This window comes from Eurosta solidaginis, chromosome 3 (assembly GCF_040869045.1).
Source record: "Eurosta solidaginis isolate ZX-2024a chromosome 3, ASM4086904v1, whole genome shotgun sequence".
In the NCBI taxonomy this organism is placed as follows: domain Eukaryota; kingdom Metazoa; phylum Arthropoda; class Insecta; order Diptera; family Tephritidae; genus Eurosta; species Eurosta solidaginis.
In genome coordinates, this window is record NC_090321.1 from 223,862,483 (window position 1) to 223,883,669 (window position 21,187).

At 42.3% G+C, this 21,187-nt stretch overlaps 1 protein-coding gene across 6 annotated transcripts in view; it reads left to right on the top strand.

Moving 5' to 3' along the window:
- Positions 1–21,187, top strand: part of Ipk1 (Inositol phosphate kinase 1) — a 397,587-nt gene that overhangs the window by 345,854 nt on the left and 30,546 nt on the right. For 4 of the 6 annotated variants that reach the window (XM_067775279.1, XM_067775278.1, XM_067775282.1 and 1 more), the window contains 2 exons: positions 9,896–11,036; positions 15,687–15,833. In XM_067775279.1, the coding sequence (XP_067631380.1) occupies positions 10,349–11,036; positions 15,687–15,833 (835 nt within the window). In that variant the 5' untranslated portion in view covers positions 9,896–10,348. The remainder of the gene's footprint in view (positions 1–9,895; positions 11,037–15,686; positions 15,834–21,187) is intronic. The other 2 variants (XM_067775283.1, XM_067775281.1) reach the window with 1 other exon arrangement.

Genomic DNA, 21,187 nt, shown 5'->3' on the forward strand with positions numbered 1-21,187 from the left:
TGTGCTTGGAAATATGGGAGCAAAATGGCTTCAAGCGTCTTTGCCACTGGCGATAGGAGAGATATCGGACGGTATGACTCACCTACGTTAGCTGGTTTCCCAGGCTTTAGTAGCGGGACCACCTTGGCCATTTTCCATTTCTCGGGTATGACAAAGGTGGAAAGAGACAGGTTGAAGACATGCGCTAAATATTTGAAACCCTCTTTCCCTAGGTTTTTAAGCATCGGCATGGCTATGCCGTCTGGGCCCACTGCTTTGGATGGTTTAGCGCGACCAATGGCGTCCTCAAGTTCTCTAGCGGTGATGGTAATTGGTGACGCGCTGAGTTTGTGTTTATGTGCGTGTCTATTGGCTTTCCGTCTATCTTTGTCGACCGTAGGATGCATTATATATTGTCGGCAGAAAGCGCTCGCGCATTTTTTCGCATCCGACAGCACCTTATCGCCAAAGGCGATGGAAACTTTGTCTTTGCGCTAAGTCGGATTCGATAGGGATTTTACGGTGGACCAAAGTTTACCTACACCGGTAGAGAGGTTACAACCTCTTAGGTGCTCTTCCCATTTCGCCCGCTTGTGTTCGTCCACAAGCAATCTGATGCGTTGGTTTATATCCCTTATTTGGGGGTCGCCTGGATCAAGCTGTCTTATAAGGTCGCGTTCTCTCGCTAAGCTCGCGGCCTCCGCCGGGAAGTGGGGCCGGATTTCGGGAATTCTCCCGGCGGGAATGAAATGTGCCGAGGCGGATTCAATGACCTTACGGAAGGCACGCTCCCCTTGGCGGGCATCAGTCGGGATAGGGAGGGCAGCAAAGCTGCTGTCTGTTGCAGATTTATATTCTTCCCACTTTCCTTTTTTGAAGTTTATGAAAGTGCGTTTTTCGGTGACGATGAAGTCGGCGGTACGCTCGAACGAAATAAGTATGGGCAGGTGGTCGGATGCCAATGTTACCATCGGCTGCCAGTTGACGCAGTTTACGAGTTCTGCGCTCACGATTGAGATATCTGGCGAGCTATGACAGCTTCCTACCATACGTGTGGGGGCATCTCCGTTTATTGTGCAGAACGTCGTTTCGTCTATTTGATCCGCCAACATCTCACCCCTACCGTCCGCCCGCAAGTTTGAATGCCATAGGTCGTGATGGGCATTGAAATCGCCTAAGATAATGCGATTGTTGCCAGTGAGTAAGGCCTCGATATTAGGGCGGTATCCACTGGGGCAACAGGTGACAGGAGGGATGTAGATGTTGATGATTTCTAGATTTGCATCGCCTGACCGGACAGATAGGCCTTGACGTTCTAAGACATTGTCACTGCGGTCGATGCCAGGATCAAATATATGATATTGCACAGAGTGGTGTATAATAAACGCAAGGCCGCCTCCATTTCCGCTGTCGCGGTCTTTCCTGTGGACATTATAACCAGAGCAGGTCTGCAATGCAGATCTTGCTGTGAGTTTAGTCTCTTGAATCGCAGCAATGCGGATGTTGTGCCGCTTCATGAAATCGACTATCTCCGTAATCTTCCCAGTTAGTCCATTACAGTTGAACTGCAGAATTCTGAAGTGCATGAGGGGTGACGCCGCCACTCTAGGGGTAAGTGAGGGGTGACTACGCCTAGGTTGTGGAAGGCCAGGACGCAATTGCTGTTGTGGCCTTGGGACTGGGTGCCCTTGGGCAAGCATTGGGGTACCCGGATGATTTGGGTTTGCGACCTGGCAACATGGCGCGATGAAACCCGTCGAGGGGTTGCCGTCGCGGAGACCAGAACATCTAGGAAAGTGGCACCACCCAAGGCAGGAGCTGCATTGAGCGGATGTCGCAAACCTATATATTCTGTGCTGGCAGACGGTGCAAACGGAGGCAGGGACTAAGAGTCTGTTTCCCTGACCTGCACGATTGCTGCCAGAAAAGAGGGTGGGGAGAAGAAGACGGGGGCAGGGGCTGATGCTCAGCATTGCTGCCAGCTCTACTACGAAGGTAGTAGTTATGAGTGGTATCAGCTGTTTGAGTTGTTGGCGCCGTGGGGCGCGAGCAGCAGCGGGTACTTGTGGCTTGCTGAGCAGCGAAGCTGCTGGAAGGTAGTGGGGATACGCTTAGGCGTAGACTACGGGACGCCCTTGGGCGTGAGCAGCAAGGAGCCACAAAAGATTTATAAAAGTTACGTGGACGTCGGGTTTTGGGATCAAGCCCAGAACAACCTGTCCGATGCAACCATCCCTTGCACGAGACACACTGAACAGAGTATGACCGTCCTAAAAAGATTCTTTTCTGGCAAATGCAGCAAAACCATTTCTCAGGACCGGGGTCAGGAGACGGACCCGGATTGGGTTCGATACCTTCCCGGAGTAAGAGAATATGTAGCAGTCCTGCTGCAAGGAGCTGCTGGGAGGATGACAATTTGTGGGAGGGACGAAACAAATTAAATGGGGTCACACTGAAATGACAGTCCTTGGTCGGGAAAAATCCCGAGTCGCTCCGGTACATAGAACCGACTGCCTTGGGAAGCGTACAGTGTGTCTCGTGTAAGGGATGGTTGCATCGGACAGGTTGTTCTGGGCTAGATCCCAAAACCAGACGTCCACCAAACTTCTAGGAATATTTTGTGGCTCCTTGACGTTCACGCCTAAGGGCGTCCCGTAGTCGACTCCTTAGTAACCCCACCACTACCTTCCAGCAGCCGCGGTGCTCAGCAAGCCACAACAAGTACCCGCTGCTGCTGTTGTTGTGGTTATTGTAGCGATAAGGTTGCTCCCCGAAGGCTTTGGGGAGTGTTATCGATGTGATGGGCCTTTGCCGGATACAGATCCGCTAGGCTCCGGTAACACAGCGCAATTAAGGTGCTACCCCGACCATTTCGGGAACGATTTATGTGGCCACATTAAACCTTCAGGCCATCCCTCCTTCCACCGCTACGCTCCGGTAACACAGCACCATTTAGGTGCTACCTCGACAATTTCGGGAACGATTTATGTGGCCACATTAAACCTTCAGGCCATACCTCCCTCCCCACCCAAGTTCCTTGAGGAGCTTGGGGTCGCCAGAGCCTCGTCTGTTAGTGAAACAGGATTCGCCGCGGATAGGTGAGGTTGACAATTGGGTTGGGAAGCTATATATTACGATGGCAACCTGAAGGGTCGCGCTACACAGCCCCTTGTATCTGGTATTTTAGTCGCCTCTTATGACAGGCATACCTACCGGGGGTATATTCTGACCCTCTAACCCGCTGGGGGTACCCGCTGCTGCTCGCGCCCCACGGCGCCACCAACTCCTACGGATGCTCTCACTCACACCCACAATCTTCGTAGTAGAGTCGGGAGCAATGTCGATTATCAGCCCCTGCCCCCGGTCTTCTTCCCCCCTCTTCATCCCCCTCTTTTCCGGCAGCAATCGTGTAGGTCAGGGAAACAGACGCTTAGTCCCTACCTCCTTTTTCACCGTTTGCCAGCACAGAATATATATGTTTGCGACATCCGCCCAATGCAGCTCCTGCCTTGGACGGTGGTACTTTCCTGATCTCCGCGACGGCAACACCCCGACGAGTTTCATTGCGCCATGTTGCCAGGCCGCATACCCAAATACACAGGGTACCCCAATGTTTACCCAAGGACGTCCAGTCCCAGGACCACAACAGCAGTTGCGACCTAGCCTTTCACAACCCAGGCGTAGTCACCCGCCACTTCCTCCCAGAGTGACGACATCTCCCCCGTTGCACTTCAGAATTCTGCAGTTAAACTATAATGGATTAACTGGAAAGATCACGGAGATAGTAGATTTCTTGACGCGGCACAACATCCGCATTGCTGCGATTCAAGACACTAAACTCACAGCAAGATCTGCTCTGCAGACCTGTTCTGGGTATAATTTCCACAGAAAAGATCGCGAGAGCGGAAATGTAGGCGGCCTCGCGTTTATCATACACCACTCTGTGCAATATCATATATTTTACCACGACATCGGCAGCAGGGACAGTGTCTTAGAACGTCATGGCTTATCTGTCCGGTCGAGCGATGCAAACCTAGAAATCATCAACATCTCCATCCCTCCTGCCACCTGTTGCCCCAGTGGATACCGCCCTAATATCAGCGCCTTACTCACTTACAATAATCGCATTATCTTAGGCGATTTCAATGCCCATCACGATCTATGGCATTCAAACTTGCAGGCACACAGTAGATGTGAGATGTTGGCGGATCAAATAGAAGAAACGACGTTCTGCACAATAAACGGAGACGCCCCCACACGTATGGTAGGAAGCTGTCACAGTTCGCCGGATATATCAATCGTGAGCGCAGGACTCGTAAACTGCGTCGAATAGCAGCCGATGGTAACATTTGCATCTAACCACCTGCCTATACTTATTTTGCTCGAGCGCACCGCCGACTTCATCGTTACAGAAAAACGCACTTTCATAAACTTTAAAAAAAGGAAAGTGGGACGAATACAAAACCTTTACTGACAACCGCTTTGCTGCCCTCCCTATCCCGACTGATGCTCGCCAAGGGGGGTCATTGAATCCGCCTCGGTTCGCTTTATTCCTGCCGGTAGAATTCCCGAAATTCGGACTCACTTTCCGTCGGAGGCCGCCAATTTAGCGAGAGAACGTGACCTCATAAGACAGCTCGATCCCGGCGACCCCAAATAATTGATTGATTGCTTGTGGATGAACACCTAAACACTGGGAGGAGCACCTAAACGGTTGTAACCTCTCTGCCGGTGTAGGTAAGCTTTGGTCCACCGTAAAGTCCCTATCGAATCCGACTAAGTACAATGACACAATTTCCATTGCCTTTGGTGATAAAGTGCTGTCGGATGCGAAAAAATGCGCGAGTGCTTTCTGCCGACAATATATAATACATTCTAAGGTCGACAAAGATAGACGGAGGGCCAACAGACACGCACATAAACATAAATTCAGCGCGTCTCCAATTACCATCACCGCCAAAGAGGTTGAGGATGCCATGGGTCATGCTAAACCATCCAAAGCGGTGGGCCCAGAGGGCATAGCCATGCCGATGCTTAAAAGCCTAGGGAAAGAGGGATCGAAATATTTAGCACATGTCTTCAACCTGTCTCTTTCGATCTTTGTTATTCCCCAAAAATGGAAAATGGCCAAGGTGGTCCCGCCACTAAAGCCTGTGAAACCAGCTAACGTAGGAAAGTAATATCGCCCGATATATGTCCTATGGCCAGTAGCCAAGACGCTTGAAGCCATTTTGCTCCGCTACTTCAAAGCAAATTTACAGCTAGCTTGTCATCAGCATGGCTTCGGACAACTCCATAGCACCACCACCGCGCTAAATGCCATTAGCACCCAGATAACACCCCAAAATCTTGAGTGTGATGTTTGATCAGGATCTACATTTTGGTGAGCACGCAGCCGCAATTGTTCCGTGAATTCAGAGCCGTAACAAAATCCTCTAATCCCTCGCTGGCAGTACCTGGGAAAAAAATAAAGAAACGCTCATGACTACATACAAAGCAATTAGCCAGCCGATTACGTGCTGCGCGTCACCCATATGGTCGCCAAGCCTAAAAATTACCCACTGGAAGACACTACAGGCCTGCCAAAATACTGCTCTCAGAATCGCCATGGGCTGTCTTCTTATGTCCCCAGAGCACCACCTGCATAATGAGGCGAGAATACTCCCCATCAGGGAGAGAAATGAGATGCTGGCCAAACAGTTCCTGTTGAATACCCAGAAACCTGGGCATCCCAACAGACATCTGATTGATGAACCAGCACCGCCTAGGGTCTTAAGGAGTCATCGCCGTAAGCATTTTGAGGAAATACGGCACCTGAGAACCCAGCCGTATGAAGTGAAAAAACACAAGCAGGTCCTTGGTGAACTCCATAAACAGGCGTCGGACCTTTATGCCGGGAATTGCCCGGTGAATCCAGTACTTAAAGAAAAGTATCCAAAACTCGCGGAAGAGGAACGCATACTCCCCAGGGAAACGCGTGTCACTTTTGCTCAACTTCGTTCTGGATACTGTAACAGGTTAAACTCTTACCTATCCAGAATCAACCCCGACATACAAAATGTATGCCCCGCTTGCAATGTGTCCCCACATGACACCAACCATCTTTTTAATTGTAATGTGGAACCAACGCCTCTAACACCCCTTTCCTTATGGTCCACTCCTGTTGAAACGGCAAGTTTCCTTGGACTCCCGTCAGAGGATATTGATGACAATCTGTGATCGGTCGCGGCTATTAGGTGGGGCGAGCATTGCTACAACAACAACAGCAACAAGCACCCAGATAAATTGCGGTTTAAATCAAAACCCCCCACCATATAACAGTACTCGTTGCGCTAGACATATCAAAAGCTTTTGATACGATCAACCATGGCACGTTACTGCCAGACCTGGAAGGGTCTACCCTTCCCCATGTCTTAAAAGGTGGACCGCAAATTATCTGGGTGGTCGGCAGGCATCGGTGCGATTTAAAAACGAAACATCAAAACCAAGAAGAGTTAAACAAGGGGTGCCGCAGGGTGGTGTCCTATCCCCACTTTTGTTTAAATTTTACATATCAAAGCTACCTTCGCCACCAAGAGGTTAGGTTAGGTTAGGTTGAACTGGCCCGTCCATGAGGACCTCACATAGACTGAATAAGTTCGTAGTGTTACCAGAAGTTTGTTTTAACGATCAAACTGAAAAACCCTATCAAAAACCAGGACCTATGTTATAAAATAACTCCGTCCTCTTGGCAAATACTTGAATCTTCCTAGGACTTAAGCCACTTGCTGCTTCTAGATCTGACAGCTGTATCACTCCTAATAGCTGGAGTCTTAGCATGGCAAGCGCAGGGCACGAGCACAGAACGTGCTCGATCGTTTCCTCCTCCAGCCCGCACTTCCTACATCTGCTATCACTGACCAAACCTAATTTAAAGGCATGTGACGCCAGAAGGCAGTGTCCAGTCAGAATATCCGTCATAAGTCTACAGTCCTATCTTTTTAATGATAGAAGCAACTTTGTTAGTCTAAGGTTGTAAGACCTGCACATAATCTTCGACACTTTACAGCCCCGCGCTTGAACCCACCTCTTTCGTTTATTCGAATAACGTTTATACGAAAATAATCCCACCACTACAATATACCATCTGGGCCCGGCGATTTAAACTTAGGAAACGCCTTCACTGCCCATTCGATCTTGGTATCGGTCACCAAGCCCGGCACTACCCGCTCCGTGATCGAAGTGTGAGTGCTGTCTGCTGGCTCTTCTAAACCATCTCCCGATGGGAAATGTGTATCGGGAAGCACCTCAAGGGATTCCTCTATTACGTGACCATTCCCCGTTCTCTTTCTTAATTAGTCCCTGGACTATGTTTCCCCTTGCTAGGACTTTTCTCCACCAGCAGGAGTCACTATCGTTTCCTACGCCGATGACTGTACAATAATGGCCACAGACCCAGGCCCACAGATCGATGAGCTTTGCAAGAGAATAAACGGCTACCTCCCTGATCTCCAGTTTTTTCGCCTAGCGAAACCTGGCATTATCACTGACTAAATCCTCCGCGACCTTATTTATAACATGGACGTCCCAAATGTCGATCCTTTTGAACATCCACGTCGATGGCACTACGCTAGCGACTGTCCTACACCCCAAAATCTTGGGTGTGACATTTGATCAGGATCTACTTTTTGGTGAGCATGCAGCCGCAATTGTACAGAAAATCCAGAGCCGTAATAAAGTCCTCAAATCTCTCGCTGGTAGTACTTGGGGACAAGACAGAAACGCTCATTACCACTTACAAAGCAATTGGCCAGCCGATTGCATGGTACGCGTCCCCTATATGGTCGCCAAGCCTAAGAACTACTCACTGGAAGAAGCTACATGCCTGCCAAAATACTGCTCTCAGAACCTCCACGGGCTGTCTTCTTATGTCCCCAGAACACCACCTACATAATGAGGCGAGAATACTCCCCATCTGGGAGAGAAATGAGATGCTAACCAATCAGTTCCTGTTGAATACGCAGAAACCTGGGCATCCCAACAGACATCTGATTGATGAGCCAACAGGGGCTTAAGGAGTCATCTCCGTAAACATTATGTGGAAATACGGCACCTGAGAACTCAGCCGTATGAAGCCAAAAAACACAAGCAGGTCCTCAGCGAACTCCACAAACAGGCGTCGAACCTTTATGCCAGGAACCGCCCGGTAAATCCAGTACTCAAAGAACAGTACCCAAAACTAGCGGAAGAGGAACGCATACTCCCCAGGAAAACGCGAGTCACTCTAGCTCAGCTCTGGATCTGGATACTGTAACAGACCAAACACTTACCTATCCAGAATCAACCCCGACAAAATCTATGCCCCTCTTGCAATGTGTCCCAACATGACACCAACCATCTCTGTAATTGTAATGTGGAACCAACGCCCTTAACACCCCTCTCATTATGGTCCACCCCTCTCATTATGGTCCACCCCTGTTGAAACTGCTAGTTTCCTTGGACTCCCGTTAGAGGATATTGATGACAATTTGTGATCGGTCGCACCTATTGAATGGGGCGAAGCAGTGCTACAACAACAACATGAAGGACATGCATTGGGTATGTCGGGGTTGATTCTGGATAGGTAACAGTTTAACCTGTTACAGTATACAGATTGAATTTGAACTAGAGTGATGCGCGTGTCACTGGGGAGGTTGCTTTCCTCTACTGCGAGTATAGGGTATTTGACTTTAAGAACGGTGTTCGCCTGGCAATTTCTTGCATAGAAGCCCGATGCGTTTTCGAGGATTTCTCTGAGGACTTTTTTTTTGCTCATCATACCGCTGAGTTGCCAGGTGGCGTATTTCCTCATATTGCTTGCGTAAATGACTGCTAAAGTTCCTGGGAGCCTTCGATCAGATGCCTGTTGGGATGCCCACGTTTCTAAGTAACCAGCTAAAAGTTTGTTCAGCAATTGATTTCTCCCCTTATTGGGAGTACTCTCGCCCCACTGTGTAAATGATGTTCTGGGGACATGAGTGTAACCCCACAGAGATTCATCTCCGGTTAAGGCTAACTGCCACTTTATTTGACAGAGAAGCAAACGATTTATATCAAATAGAGTGCCAGTTAGCGTTAACTGAAACGACTGTTAGCTCTAAAAGCAACGAAAAAATTTTAGATAATGGATTGTAGCAAATATCCTGAGATAAGGGCGATTGCTCTTTGGCAGTATCCATACAGAACAGATCAACTGGTTCTGCTTTGAGCTACCTGGCGAGGTAGTGTGCTTTGAGCCATCCTTAATTAAGAGGACCTTGTAGTACTTATTCACGATATAACTCTTCCGTTATGCGATCGGTGAGTTTGAAAAAATATTTAAACGGAAAATATACTCGTGATCTCCTCTGTTTCTCCAAACATCTGTGGCTCTTCACATCTACCCCCTTCTACGTACAGTCATATCCACGACTACGGGTCCACATTCCTTATGAATACGTCGCACCTTCTAGTGTCTAGTAAGGTCTCTGAAAGGAGCAGCTTTGCATTCACTTGCAATGTGTTTAGATATTCTTAAAACTTTACAACAACTAAGGCATGACGTAGCTGAATGCGTTTATAACCATTTCAACTATCGTAGGAGTGCGGGTTCGGCTCCTACTCCCGGGAGAAAAGGCTTTGAAGAGATTTACAAGGTATAATCGAAACAACTGTCGCCTTGTCCGTCCTGATGTTTAAATTTTTCCCAATTATTAAATAAATTATAAAATTGCTTGAAATAAATGTTTTCATACATTTAAAACGATACGGGCAATCCCCGGTTAACTCATATTCTCAAGTGGGTTCTGAAGTCTTTCAGCTTGTCATTGCAAGTTCATCGGAAAGAATATTACAAAAATATTTAATTTTAAACTTAAAAAATTTGCTTGTCATTTAAAAATTTGTTTCCTCATTTCAGGCACGCAACCTCCACAGCATACACACTTCTCCAACATACTCAATATTTCAAAGGACAATTTACATAATTTGTCGACAGATACGAATGCGCCAATGTAAAACATATCCACCTAATCTGTTTATCTACAAGATAAGTTTGGCTATGAAGCTGATGCTTAACACAACAGTGAGTCACTGCTACAACAACAACAACAGTGATTCGAGTAAAGAATCTCTAACACAGCAAAAAATAAGAACAAAACCAAACGTAAAAAAATTACAAAAATTAAAACTTTCCAATCTGCACACAGTCAAGTTGTTTTTTGACAAGTGATACAACTGCGGTCGAAGTTAACCACCAACGTCCTCCCCAATCTTCCACACTCGTTACTCTACAACGCGCACACGCTTATCAACGGATATTCAGCCGGACACCTCGACCGGAGAGGACACAGCGAAGTGTAGTTAGCTAGAAATGAAGGCAGCACATGCCAGCTCAGATACCACAGCCGATATCAACAAGCAACAATGCAACACCCGCATGCTATTTTCCGCCTCTGCAGCGCCATCACCAACTCTAGCGTCAGCATCAAGCACGGCACAACAAAAGGGCCAGCCAGAACAATGCAATGCGAAAACATTGCAAGCACTACTGGGTATTATGGCCCAACCGCAAGCAGCAACAGTCAAAGGGGAGATGGATTTAGGAGCTAAGCAAGAACAAGAACAACAAAAGCATCGACAGCAGGCGCATATGGAATTGAGCCAAATCGAGCTGATCTATCGCGCGGAGGGTAATGCAAATTTGGTGCTAGCATTGCCGCAATTTAAAAAAGTTTTACGTTTGCCAAAAACCTCAACGACGACGATGACGATGCCATCGAATAGACATAGCAGTAAAAGTAGCAGCAACACTAACGTCAAATATAACAAAATGAAAATTGGTAAAACACAACAGCAACAAGAAGAACAAACGGAATTGGAAGTGGATGTGGCGAATAGAGAGCAAGTGGCCGACGAAGAGTGGCAACAAAAACGGCAGCAAAAACATCCAGAGCAACAGCAAACTCAAGAATGGCTATTGCAATATCAACAAAAGCAACAAAAACAGCATGAGATGGTCCAAAGTGCTTCCGACCCGGCTGTAAATCAAAATGCAAAAGGTTAGTTTTTGTGGCAGGTTATTATGTGGTGCGTTGCTGTGTGCTGTGCATATCCTAGCGGTGGCGAGATATCGACCCATATTACACACAAACAAGCACAGCAGTACATCATCAACTCTAACTGCATTTTTACTTGTTACAGCTTTGTTCTAAATAATAACAGAAGTGAAGCTTGTATGTGTTTTTTCAAATATTTTCCGATATCTAATCAACTTATTGTGCCCAACACAGGATACTCTCCTCTTATGCATGTAACCGCACAAAAGAAATCCGCTTAAGAAAGCTCTGCTAATATAGACAGTCCTTGATTGCAGTACCAGCATTGACCACTCGAACTTTCGGGCCTGTGTTTTTTTCTCGCCTCCTGCAACAGGCATGCCCTAATACGGAGATATTCTAAGCTCTTTGACCAGCTGAGTTCACTGGATACTTCGAAACTCAAGAAGTAAGGGGTAGAGGAGGGGTAAATTGGAATATCATTTAAAATATATGGCTACTCTTGCGAGATAATGGGGTATAAGTACCTTAAAGTGGTAAAGTCCTAGACCCTCTAGATAGCAAGACGATGAAGGTGAGCAAGCATTCAACTGGTTGATAAGCGCAATGCAAAGCTTCAGAGCTTCCGCAACCCAATTGTCAACCTCACGTACGCGGGTGGATTCCTGTTATAAATATTAATGTATCTCATACATATTTAGCAGGCGAGGCTCTGGCGACCCCAAGTTCTTCTTGGATCCACGGGGTGTGGGACTAGATGGCCAAGAAGGTTAATGTGGGCATATAAATCGTCTCCGAGATGGTCGGGCTAGGTGTTTGTTATCGGAACGTACCGGGTCTATATCCTCCAAAGGACCATCAACATCGATAACACTCCCTAAAACTTTCGGGGAAGACGTAGAGCAAGAGAAGAGGAAGGGATATTAATAGGAAAAATAATGAGGTGGATTGGAAAAGGAAGAGGAGAGTAGGACGAACGCCAGAAATCGGCAAGAGAGGATGAAGAGGGGTGGCCGAAAGCAAGGCGGAAGGGAAAATGGAGGAAATTATGAAAAGGAGCAAAAGAAAAGTTGAAAACTAAAGGCGCAGTTAAAGAGATAGAAAAAAGTGAAAGAGAGGAAATGAAAGAAAAGAAAAGGGGAAATGAAGACTGGAAATAAGCGGACGCATGAAGCAGAAAGTTAGGGAAATGAAAGGAGTTGGACAGAACGTCAGAAATCGAAACGGAGGATGAAAAGAATAAGGACGAAAATAAGACAAAACAAAAACGATGATATATGCAAACGAAAAGTGAAATATGGGAAAGAAAAAGAATTAGGAAAAGAAAAGAAAGAAAGGGAAGTTAAAGAGATAGGACAACGAAAAACCAGAGGAAATGAAAGTAAAGGAAAAAGGAAAGGAAGACCGAAGGACGATTTAGGAGAAGGAGGAAAAGGGCTAACGAAAGTGTTAGGTTGAACAGGCCGGTTAATAAAGACCTAACATAGTGTGAGAGCGCAAGTAAAAGTGCATAGAAAAGCCAGATGAAGAGAAATCGACAGAGAGAAGTATTATCCAAAGGCCCAGATTACTTTTGAATTTCACTCTCTCTTAAGACTTAACTGCAGTATTTAATATATAAACTCCCATTATGAATTGTGCTGGTTGTTCGCCAGTTTTTGAAGGCGAATTTGCATATATGTACCTCAAAAAACACATCATTCACTGAGTCAAGAGGTTACTGAGCGCAATACAAAGCATTATAACAACTCAGCTCCTCCATCTCTATTGTCCCAACCTACACGAAACGAATTATAAATATGTCCATAGTACGTTTTTAACAGACACGGCTCTGTCGACTTAAATTCCTTAGGGAGCTAGAAGTTGGGGTTGTATATCCTAGAATTTGTGACGTGGTCATAGCAAATCGTTCCTAGATTGTCGATCTAGTACTCTACGGCCACTACGCTAAAATGATTAAGTGGATTTAGCTTAACTAATTATATTACTTATAAGCCATTGTTATTATTTTGAGCACAGGTGTACGTAGTATTGTGTGGGTTGAGCTATAGCAACAACATTTTGGCATTTGCTACCAATCACATTGTTATTGTTATTTTTATACTCAGCGTGCTTTGCACACAGAGTATATTAACTTTGATTGGATAACGGTTGTTTGTACAGGTATAAATGAATCGAGATAGATATAGACTTCCATATATCAAAATAATCAGTATCGAAAAAAAAATTTTATTGATCCATATCCGTCCTTCTGTCCGTCTGTCCGTTAACACGATAACTTGAGTAAATTTTTGAGGTATTCTGATGAAATTTGGTATGTCGGTTCCTGGGCACTCATCTCAGATCGCTATTTAAAAAGAACGATATCGGACTATAACCACGCCCACTTTTTCGATATTGAAAATTTCGAAAAACCGAAAAAGTGCGATAATTTATTACCAAAGAAGGGTAAAGCGATGAAACTTGGTAGGTGGGTTGATCTTATGACGCAGAACAGAAAATTAGTAAAATTTTGGACAATGGGCGTGGCACCGCCCACTTTTAAAAGAAGGTAATTTAAAAGTTTTGCAATCTGGAATTTGGGTCGTTGAAGATATCATGATGAAGTTTGGCAGGAACGTTACTACTGTTACTATATATATGCTAAATAAAAAGAACACGCCCACTTTAAAAATATTTTTTTTAAAGTCAAATTTTAACAAAAAATTTTATATCTTTACAGTATATAAGTAAATTATGTCAACATTCAACTCCAGTAATGATATGGTGCAACAAAATTGAAAAATAAATGAAAATTTCAAAATGGGCGTGGATCCGCCCTTTCTGCTTAATTTGTCTAGAATACTTTTAATGCCATAAGTCGAGCAAAAATTTACCAATCCTTGTGATATTTGGTAGGGGCATAGATTCTATGACGATAACTGTTTTCTGTGAATATGGGCGAAATCGGTTTGAAGCCACGCCCAGTTTTTATACACAGTCGACCGTCTGTCCTTCCGTTCGGCCGTTAACACGATCACTTGAACAAAAATCGATATATCTTTACTAAACTTAGTTCACGTGCTTATCTTAACTCACTTTATCTTGGTATTAAAAATGGGCGAAATCCAACTATGACCACGCCCATTTTTTTGATATCGAAAATTTCGAAAAATGCCATAATTCTATACCAAATACGAAAAGAGGGATGAAACATGGTGATTGGATTGGTTTATTAAAGCAAAATATAACTTTAGAAAAAAACTTTGTAAAATGGGTGTGACACGTACCATATTAAGTAGAAGAAAATGATCTGCAGGGCGAAATCAAAAGCCCTTGGAATCTTGGCAGGAATACTGTTCGTGGTATTACATATATAAATAAATTAGCGGTACCCGACAGATGATGTTCTGGGTCACCCTGGTCCACATTTTGGTCGATAGCTCGAAAACGCCTTCACATATACAACTATGGGCCACTCCTTTTTAAAACCCTCATTAATACCTTTCATTTGATACCCATATCGTACAAACACCTTCTAGAGTCACCCCTGGTCCACCTTCATGGCGATATCTCGAAAAGGCGTTCACCTATAGAACTAAGGCCCACTCCCTTTTAAAATACTCATTAAAACCTTTCGTTTGATTCCCATATCGTACAAACACATTCTAGAGTCACCCCTGGTCCACCTTTATGGCGATATCTCGAAAAGGCGTCCACCTATAGAACTAAGGCCCAATCCCTTTTAAAATACTCACTAACACCTTTCATTTGATACCCATATCGTAGAAACACATTCTGGAGTCACCCCTGATCCACCTTTATGGAGATATCTGGAAAATGCGTCCACCTATAGAACTAAGGCCCAATCCCTTTTAAAATACTCACTAACACCTTTCATTTGATACTCATATCGTACAAACGCATTCTATAGTCACCCCTGGTCCACCTTTATGGCGATATCTCGAAAAGGCGTCCACCTATAGAACTAAGGCCCAATCCCTTTTAAAATACTCACTAACACCTTTCATTTGATACCCATATCGTACAAACACATTCTAGAGTCACCCCTGGTCCAGCTTTATGACGATATCCCGAAATGGCGTAAACATATAGAACTATAGCCGACTCCCTTTTAAAATACTCTTTAATACCTTCCATTTGTTACCCATGTCAGACAAACACATTCCAGGGTTACCTAAGGTTCATTTTGCTAAATGGTGGTTTTCCCTTATTTTGTCTCCAAAACTCTCAGCTGAGTATATAATGTTCGGTTACACCCGAACTTAGCCTTCTTTACTTGTTATTATTTTAATTTTTTGTTTTCTGGTGAGCTACTGTTTGCTGCTTTGTAACTAACTCTGTCAAAATGTTTGTTGGCATAAGGCTTGGCACAAAACACTGCTGAAATGTGTTTATTTCATTTATTTGATATAAAATTCCATTGCCTTCTTCGTTTGCCATTTTGCCAGTTTGTCTGCCCAAACGGTAGCATCAGCTATTTCCATTTTCCGTGCCAGATTTGTTGTTTGTCTGCTCGTGTGCTCAACTGTTATGGCCAACCTGCATATCTATGTACATAAATACTTTTGACTGCTTGCGCATAGTTTTCATTTGCTGTTGGTCATTTTATTGTTGGCTAATTTATTTCAAATTTTTAAACCAAAATTGCAGACTTGACAATGGAGGATTTTGTGGCTTACATCGAGGTAATACGAAAGTTACTTGGTAATGAATATGTATTCGAGCCAGCGATTGTACGTTTACATAAAGATGAGGACATACGTTGGATAAATGAGCGGATTCAGAAAGATCGTCCAGGTAAGATTCAAGCGGATGTGAAGTGAGAGAGAAAGAGTTAGTGGTGTGATAAAAGTGCAAGGGTTTGGAAACGATTTAGACTTACATCTTGGTGTTTTGTTTAAATAATTTGGAAGATATGCTAAGAAATGCTAAATTATAATTTAAGTGTGCATAGGACATGAAGTATGCATCCAAATTAGTTTAAACGAGTTAAGTAAACCGAACTTGTCTATTTGAAGTTTGTTAACTCGAACGAACTCTGAATGCGTCTTGTCGATGTTAGTGATTGTAATTGTGATGCTGAACAAAAAACACAATATCACGTCAATAATCCTCTAATCTTCCTCTTCCTTTCTTTTGTAACTGTACTGCATACTACTTCTTCGGTTTCTTTCCTTATTCAATTGTCCTCTTTTCCTTCCATCCACCATTTCTGCTTCTATCCTCTTAAGTGCCTCCTGACTTTTACACTCCTCTTTTGCTCCTCTCTTTTACTTTTTCTTTCCTTTTTGCTCATCTTTTTTGATTCACTTTCGGTCTTTCCCTCCTCTTTTGGTTTCTTCCATCCCTCTCTTTCAAACTGCCTTTATCCTTTTAATTAAGTCCTTAATTTATAACTCCTCTGCTCATTCTCCTTTATTCTTTCCTTTCACTTTCCCCTCCCTGTTCCTTTTATTTTACTTCCGGGCTTTTCCATCCCTTTTTTCGACCCTTTCTATCCTTTAAATGCCTCCTTAATTTTCCACATTTCTTCTGCCACTTCTAGCTTTCACTTTTCCTTCCCCTTTACCCTCTTATCTCTTGCTTTCGACCACACCCTCTCCTTCCCACCGCTTTACAGATTCCATCCTCCGTTCCCCTTCTCTAACCTCTTTATCCTTCACTCCTCTATGACCTCTTTATCTTCCACTCCTCTCACGCCCTCCTTGCAGCACTCTTGTTCCTTTCAATTTTTGTACTCCTTAATTGTTCTTCCGCTTCCCTCTTTTTGTCCTTTTAATTTGCCATTCTTTTTCATCTCATCCTTTCTTTTCACTTCTCCCCTCTCTCTGTTCCTATTTCCCTCTTTTTTATACCTTTCATGAAAATGAAATGGTATATTAATTTCGTCACGAAACCGAAAATTGTAAGTCCTTAAAGGAAAATAGATAGACCCACCATTAAGTATACCGAAATAATCAGGTTGAAGAGCTGAGTTGTTTTAGCCATGTCCGTCTGTCCGTCTGTCCGTTTGTCTGTTTGTATGCAAACTAGTCCCTCAATTTTTGAGATATCTTGATAAAATTTGGTGAGCAGGTGTATTTGGGTGTCCGATTAGACATTTGTCGGAACCGACCGGATCGGACCACTATAGCATATATCCTCCATACAACCGATTTTTCAGAAAAAGAGGATTTTTGTAATATCTTACCCAATTTAACAGATTGAAGCTTCAAACTTCACCATATACTTTCGTATATTGAACATATTGTTGCCTGAAAAAATTTATGAGATCGGTCATATATATAGTATATATCCCCCACAACCGATTGTTCAGATAAGGAACTTTTCGTAATTACTGCCCTATTTTAAGAGCTAGAGGCTTCAAATTTCAGCGAATGCTTACGTATGTATATAGCATATATTGTTGTCTGAAAAAATCATAAAAATCGGTGGTATATATAGTATATATATGGTGGTATATATAGTATATATATATAGTATATATATATATATTTTCGCAAATTTTAGCCCCATTTTAACAGCTAGAAGCTTCAAATTTCACCGAATATTTACTTATATAGCATATATTGTTGTCTGAAAAAATCATAGAGATCGGTTGTATATATAGTATATATCTCATACAACCGATTGTTCAGATAAGAAACTTTTCGTAATTTCTACCCCATTTTAACAGCTATAAGCTTCAAATTTCACCGATTGCTTACGTATATAGCATATATTGTTGTCTGAAAAAATCATAGAGATCGGTTGTATATATAGTATATATCTCATACAACCGATTGTTCAGATAAGAAACTTTTCGCAATTTCTACCCCATTTTAACAGCTATAAGCTTCAAATTTCACTGATTGCTTACGTATATAGCATATATTGTTGTCTGAAAAAATCATAGAGATCGGTTCTATATATAGTATATATCTCATACAACCGATTGTTCAGATAAGAAACTTTTCGCAATTTCTACCCCATTTTAACAGCTAGAAGCTTCAAATTTCACAAAATGCTTTCGTATATAGCATATATTGTTGTCTGAAAAATTCATAGAGATCGGTGGTATATATATTATATACTTCATATAAACTGTCATATTGACCCCTTTTTTACGGCTAGAAGCTTCAAGATTCATCAAATAGTTACGTTTACGTCATATATTTTTGAAATACGTGATTCGTAGCCATAGTTTTTACATGCAGACCACAAAAAACGTGAAGCTTTGCATCCTCACACAGATTACCTACCTATTTTTTATTTTATATTTATCTTAAAAATCGTTTAGATATGTTCAAATTTCACCAAATGCTTACGTGTATAGCATATATTGTTGTCTGAGAAAATCATAGATACCGGTGGTATATATAGTATATATCCCATACAACCGATTGTTCAGATAAAAAACTTTGCGCAATTTCTTCCCCATTTTAACAGTTATAAGCTTCAAATTTCACCGATTGCTTACGTATATAGTATGTATTGTTGTGTCAAAAAATCATAGAGATCGGTGATATATATAATATATATATGATGGTATATATAGTATATATATATAGTATATATATATTTTTTTTACGATTTCGGCCCCATTTTAACAGCTAGAAGCTTCAAATTTCACCAACTGCTTACGTGTATAGCATATATTGATGTCTGAAAAAATCATTGAGATCGGTGGTACACATAGTATATATCTCATACAACCGATTGTTCAGATAAGAAACTTTGCGCAATTTCTGCCCCGTTTTAACAGTTAGAAGCTTCAAATTTCGCAAAATGCTTACGTATATAGCATATATTGTTGTCTGAAAAAATCATAGAGATCGGTCGTATATATATTATATACTTCATATAAACTGTCATTTTGACCCCTTTTTTACGGCTAGAATCTTCAAAATTCATCAAATTTCATCAAATAGTTACGTTTTCGTCATATATTTTTGAAATACGTAATTCGTAGTCATAGTTTTTACACGCAGACCACAAAAAAACTGAAACTTTGCATCCTCACACAAAGTACCTACCTGTTTTTTATTTTATATTTATCTTAAAAATCGTTAAGGTATGTAGATCTGTTCACTATATATTTCTTATCTTATACATCCGATTATTCGGAGATTACGAACGGGATAAGATTATTGTTCAGCCCCATTCATGAAAGGTATGAAGTCTTCGGCACAGCCGAAGACAGTCCCGTTCTTACTTGTTTATATTTGGCTTTTTTGCTCCCTCTCATCGCGTTTTCACCTAATTTTTATATTTATTGTAAATATTGAATTCTATTCTATAAAGTTTATGCCTGGACTACGATAATACAAACATTTCCCCTAGCATAAGCCCTATGAAATGATATAAAGATCTTGAAAGAACTCCGCTTTCTTCGATACTAAGATGGATCGCAAGCTATTTATTTTCTTAATATCGAAAGCCCTTTCCCCCTAATCAGACAACAGCACGAAAGGTACCAGCGTTGTTCAACTGTAGTCTAACCGCAATCTGCCTGCTCGTGCACACTCAACACATTGGTTTTAATTGGCAGAGTATAGGTTGGTCTTCAACGATATCCCAAAAACCTCGGTAAATTGTCTTCCAGCTGCCACCCGTAAAACCATCAGACATAAATCGCCACATATACAGAGGAAAAACTCTATACTCTACTGAAACAACAGCAAAACATGTATCAATTGTCACTGACACCTAGATAATTCCTACTGCCGTCCGAGTAAGGCGGTAAGGATCCCATAGCTTAAGAAATGTCATTGGCCCGATTAAATCTTACGCTGTATGAACCCGTTATCGAACCGTTACCAGCACTATGAAGTGGTACTACAACAAAATCATGTGTATATATAAAAACGGCTTAGCGCGTAGCAAACTCATATCTGTCGCAGTATTTTCAGCTGACTCTTTTAACATTGGGATGTCCTAGGAAATGTCAAGTGTCCCCTTTGCAAACTTCTGAAACATGTTCTTCACCCGTTCAGTCGTAGGTTATTCTGAGACAGTCGCAGCCATTGATTACTTATTTTAAACACATATTGCTCAGTCTTTAGCGCTGTTGGTACAAGTGTGGCTAGCAGCTGCCCCGCGCATCCGATTCGGAGGTAGTCATTAAACCTATAATGTGAAAATGTCGCTTTGCCTGACTGTCTACCATTTTTTCTGACGGATGTCATTGCTTTGATAAATGAACCCATCTAAACCCATTTGAAAAAGCCTCCCAGAGTCCAATTTTACTGTTGATAATGGAGGGAATATTTTTTTTTCGAAGGAGCTTCAAAAAGTTCAACAGAGATTGCCTTGCCGCCGCACATTGAATTGGACTCTGTTCATTAAGGTGGGTCAAATTTATTGTTAAAAAGTCACATCCAGTTTCTGAATCTATGGGTCATACTGAGTACATTGTCCATAGGTCTGAAATGAATTTCGAGCCTCCCTAATTTTGTTAGAAAATTTTATATCCCAATGAGAAAGCGTCATTTGAAAATGACAAAGCGTCATTTGAAAATGAGAATAATTACTTGAAAATGAGAAAGCGAGATATGTAAATTGTAAAAGAGATTAGTCAGTTGTAAATTAGAAAGCGTTAAATGTTAATTCGAAAGCGTTATATGGAATTCAGAATAGTCAATTGTAAATGCGAAAGTATCGCTTCGATATGAGAATAGTCGGTTGTAAATCAGAAAACGGTAAATGAAATTTCAAAAGCGTCATTTGTAATTGAGAACATTGATTTTTAAGTTTGAGTTGCCCAACCCTTCGCGAACTAAGAACACAAAACTGAAAGTTAAACATCAACAACATAAAAGGTTTTTAGTTCCTCACCTTTTTTTCAAATTATGAGCTTAATAATATTTATTTACATAAATTTATTAATAACTACATTTATATTTATATATTTATTTTATAAATTCCAAACACAACAACCATAAGTTTTATTTACAGTGTTTGGTGTTAAAGTAACTTAATATTAAATGTGTTTATGTAAAAATTGTACAGAGAAAAATATAGATTTAAGATTTGAAAGGAGAGAAAAGTATTTCAACATGCTAAGCAAGATGACTCAATAGTTTCCTTTTGAAGTGCATTATGTTAGAAATGCTTCTGATCTCCAAAGGCAAAACATTCCAGAGACGTACTGTTATAACAAAAAATTGACG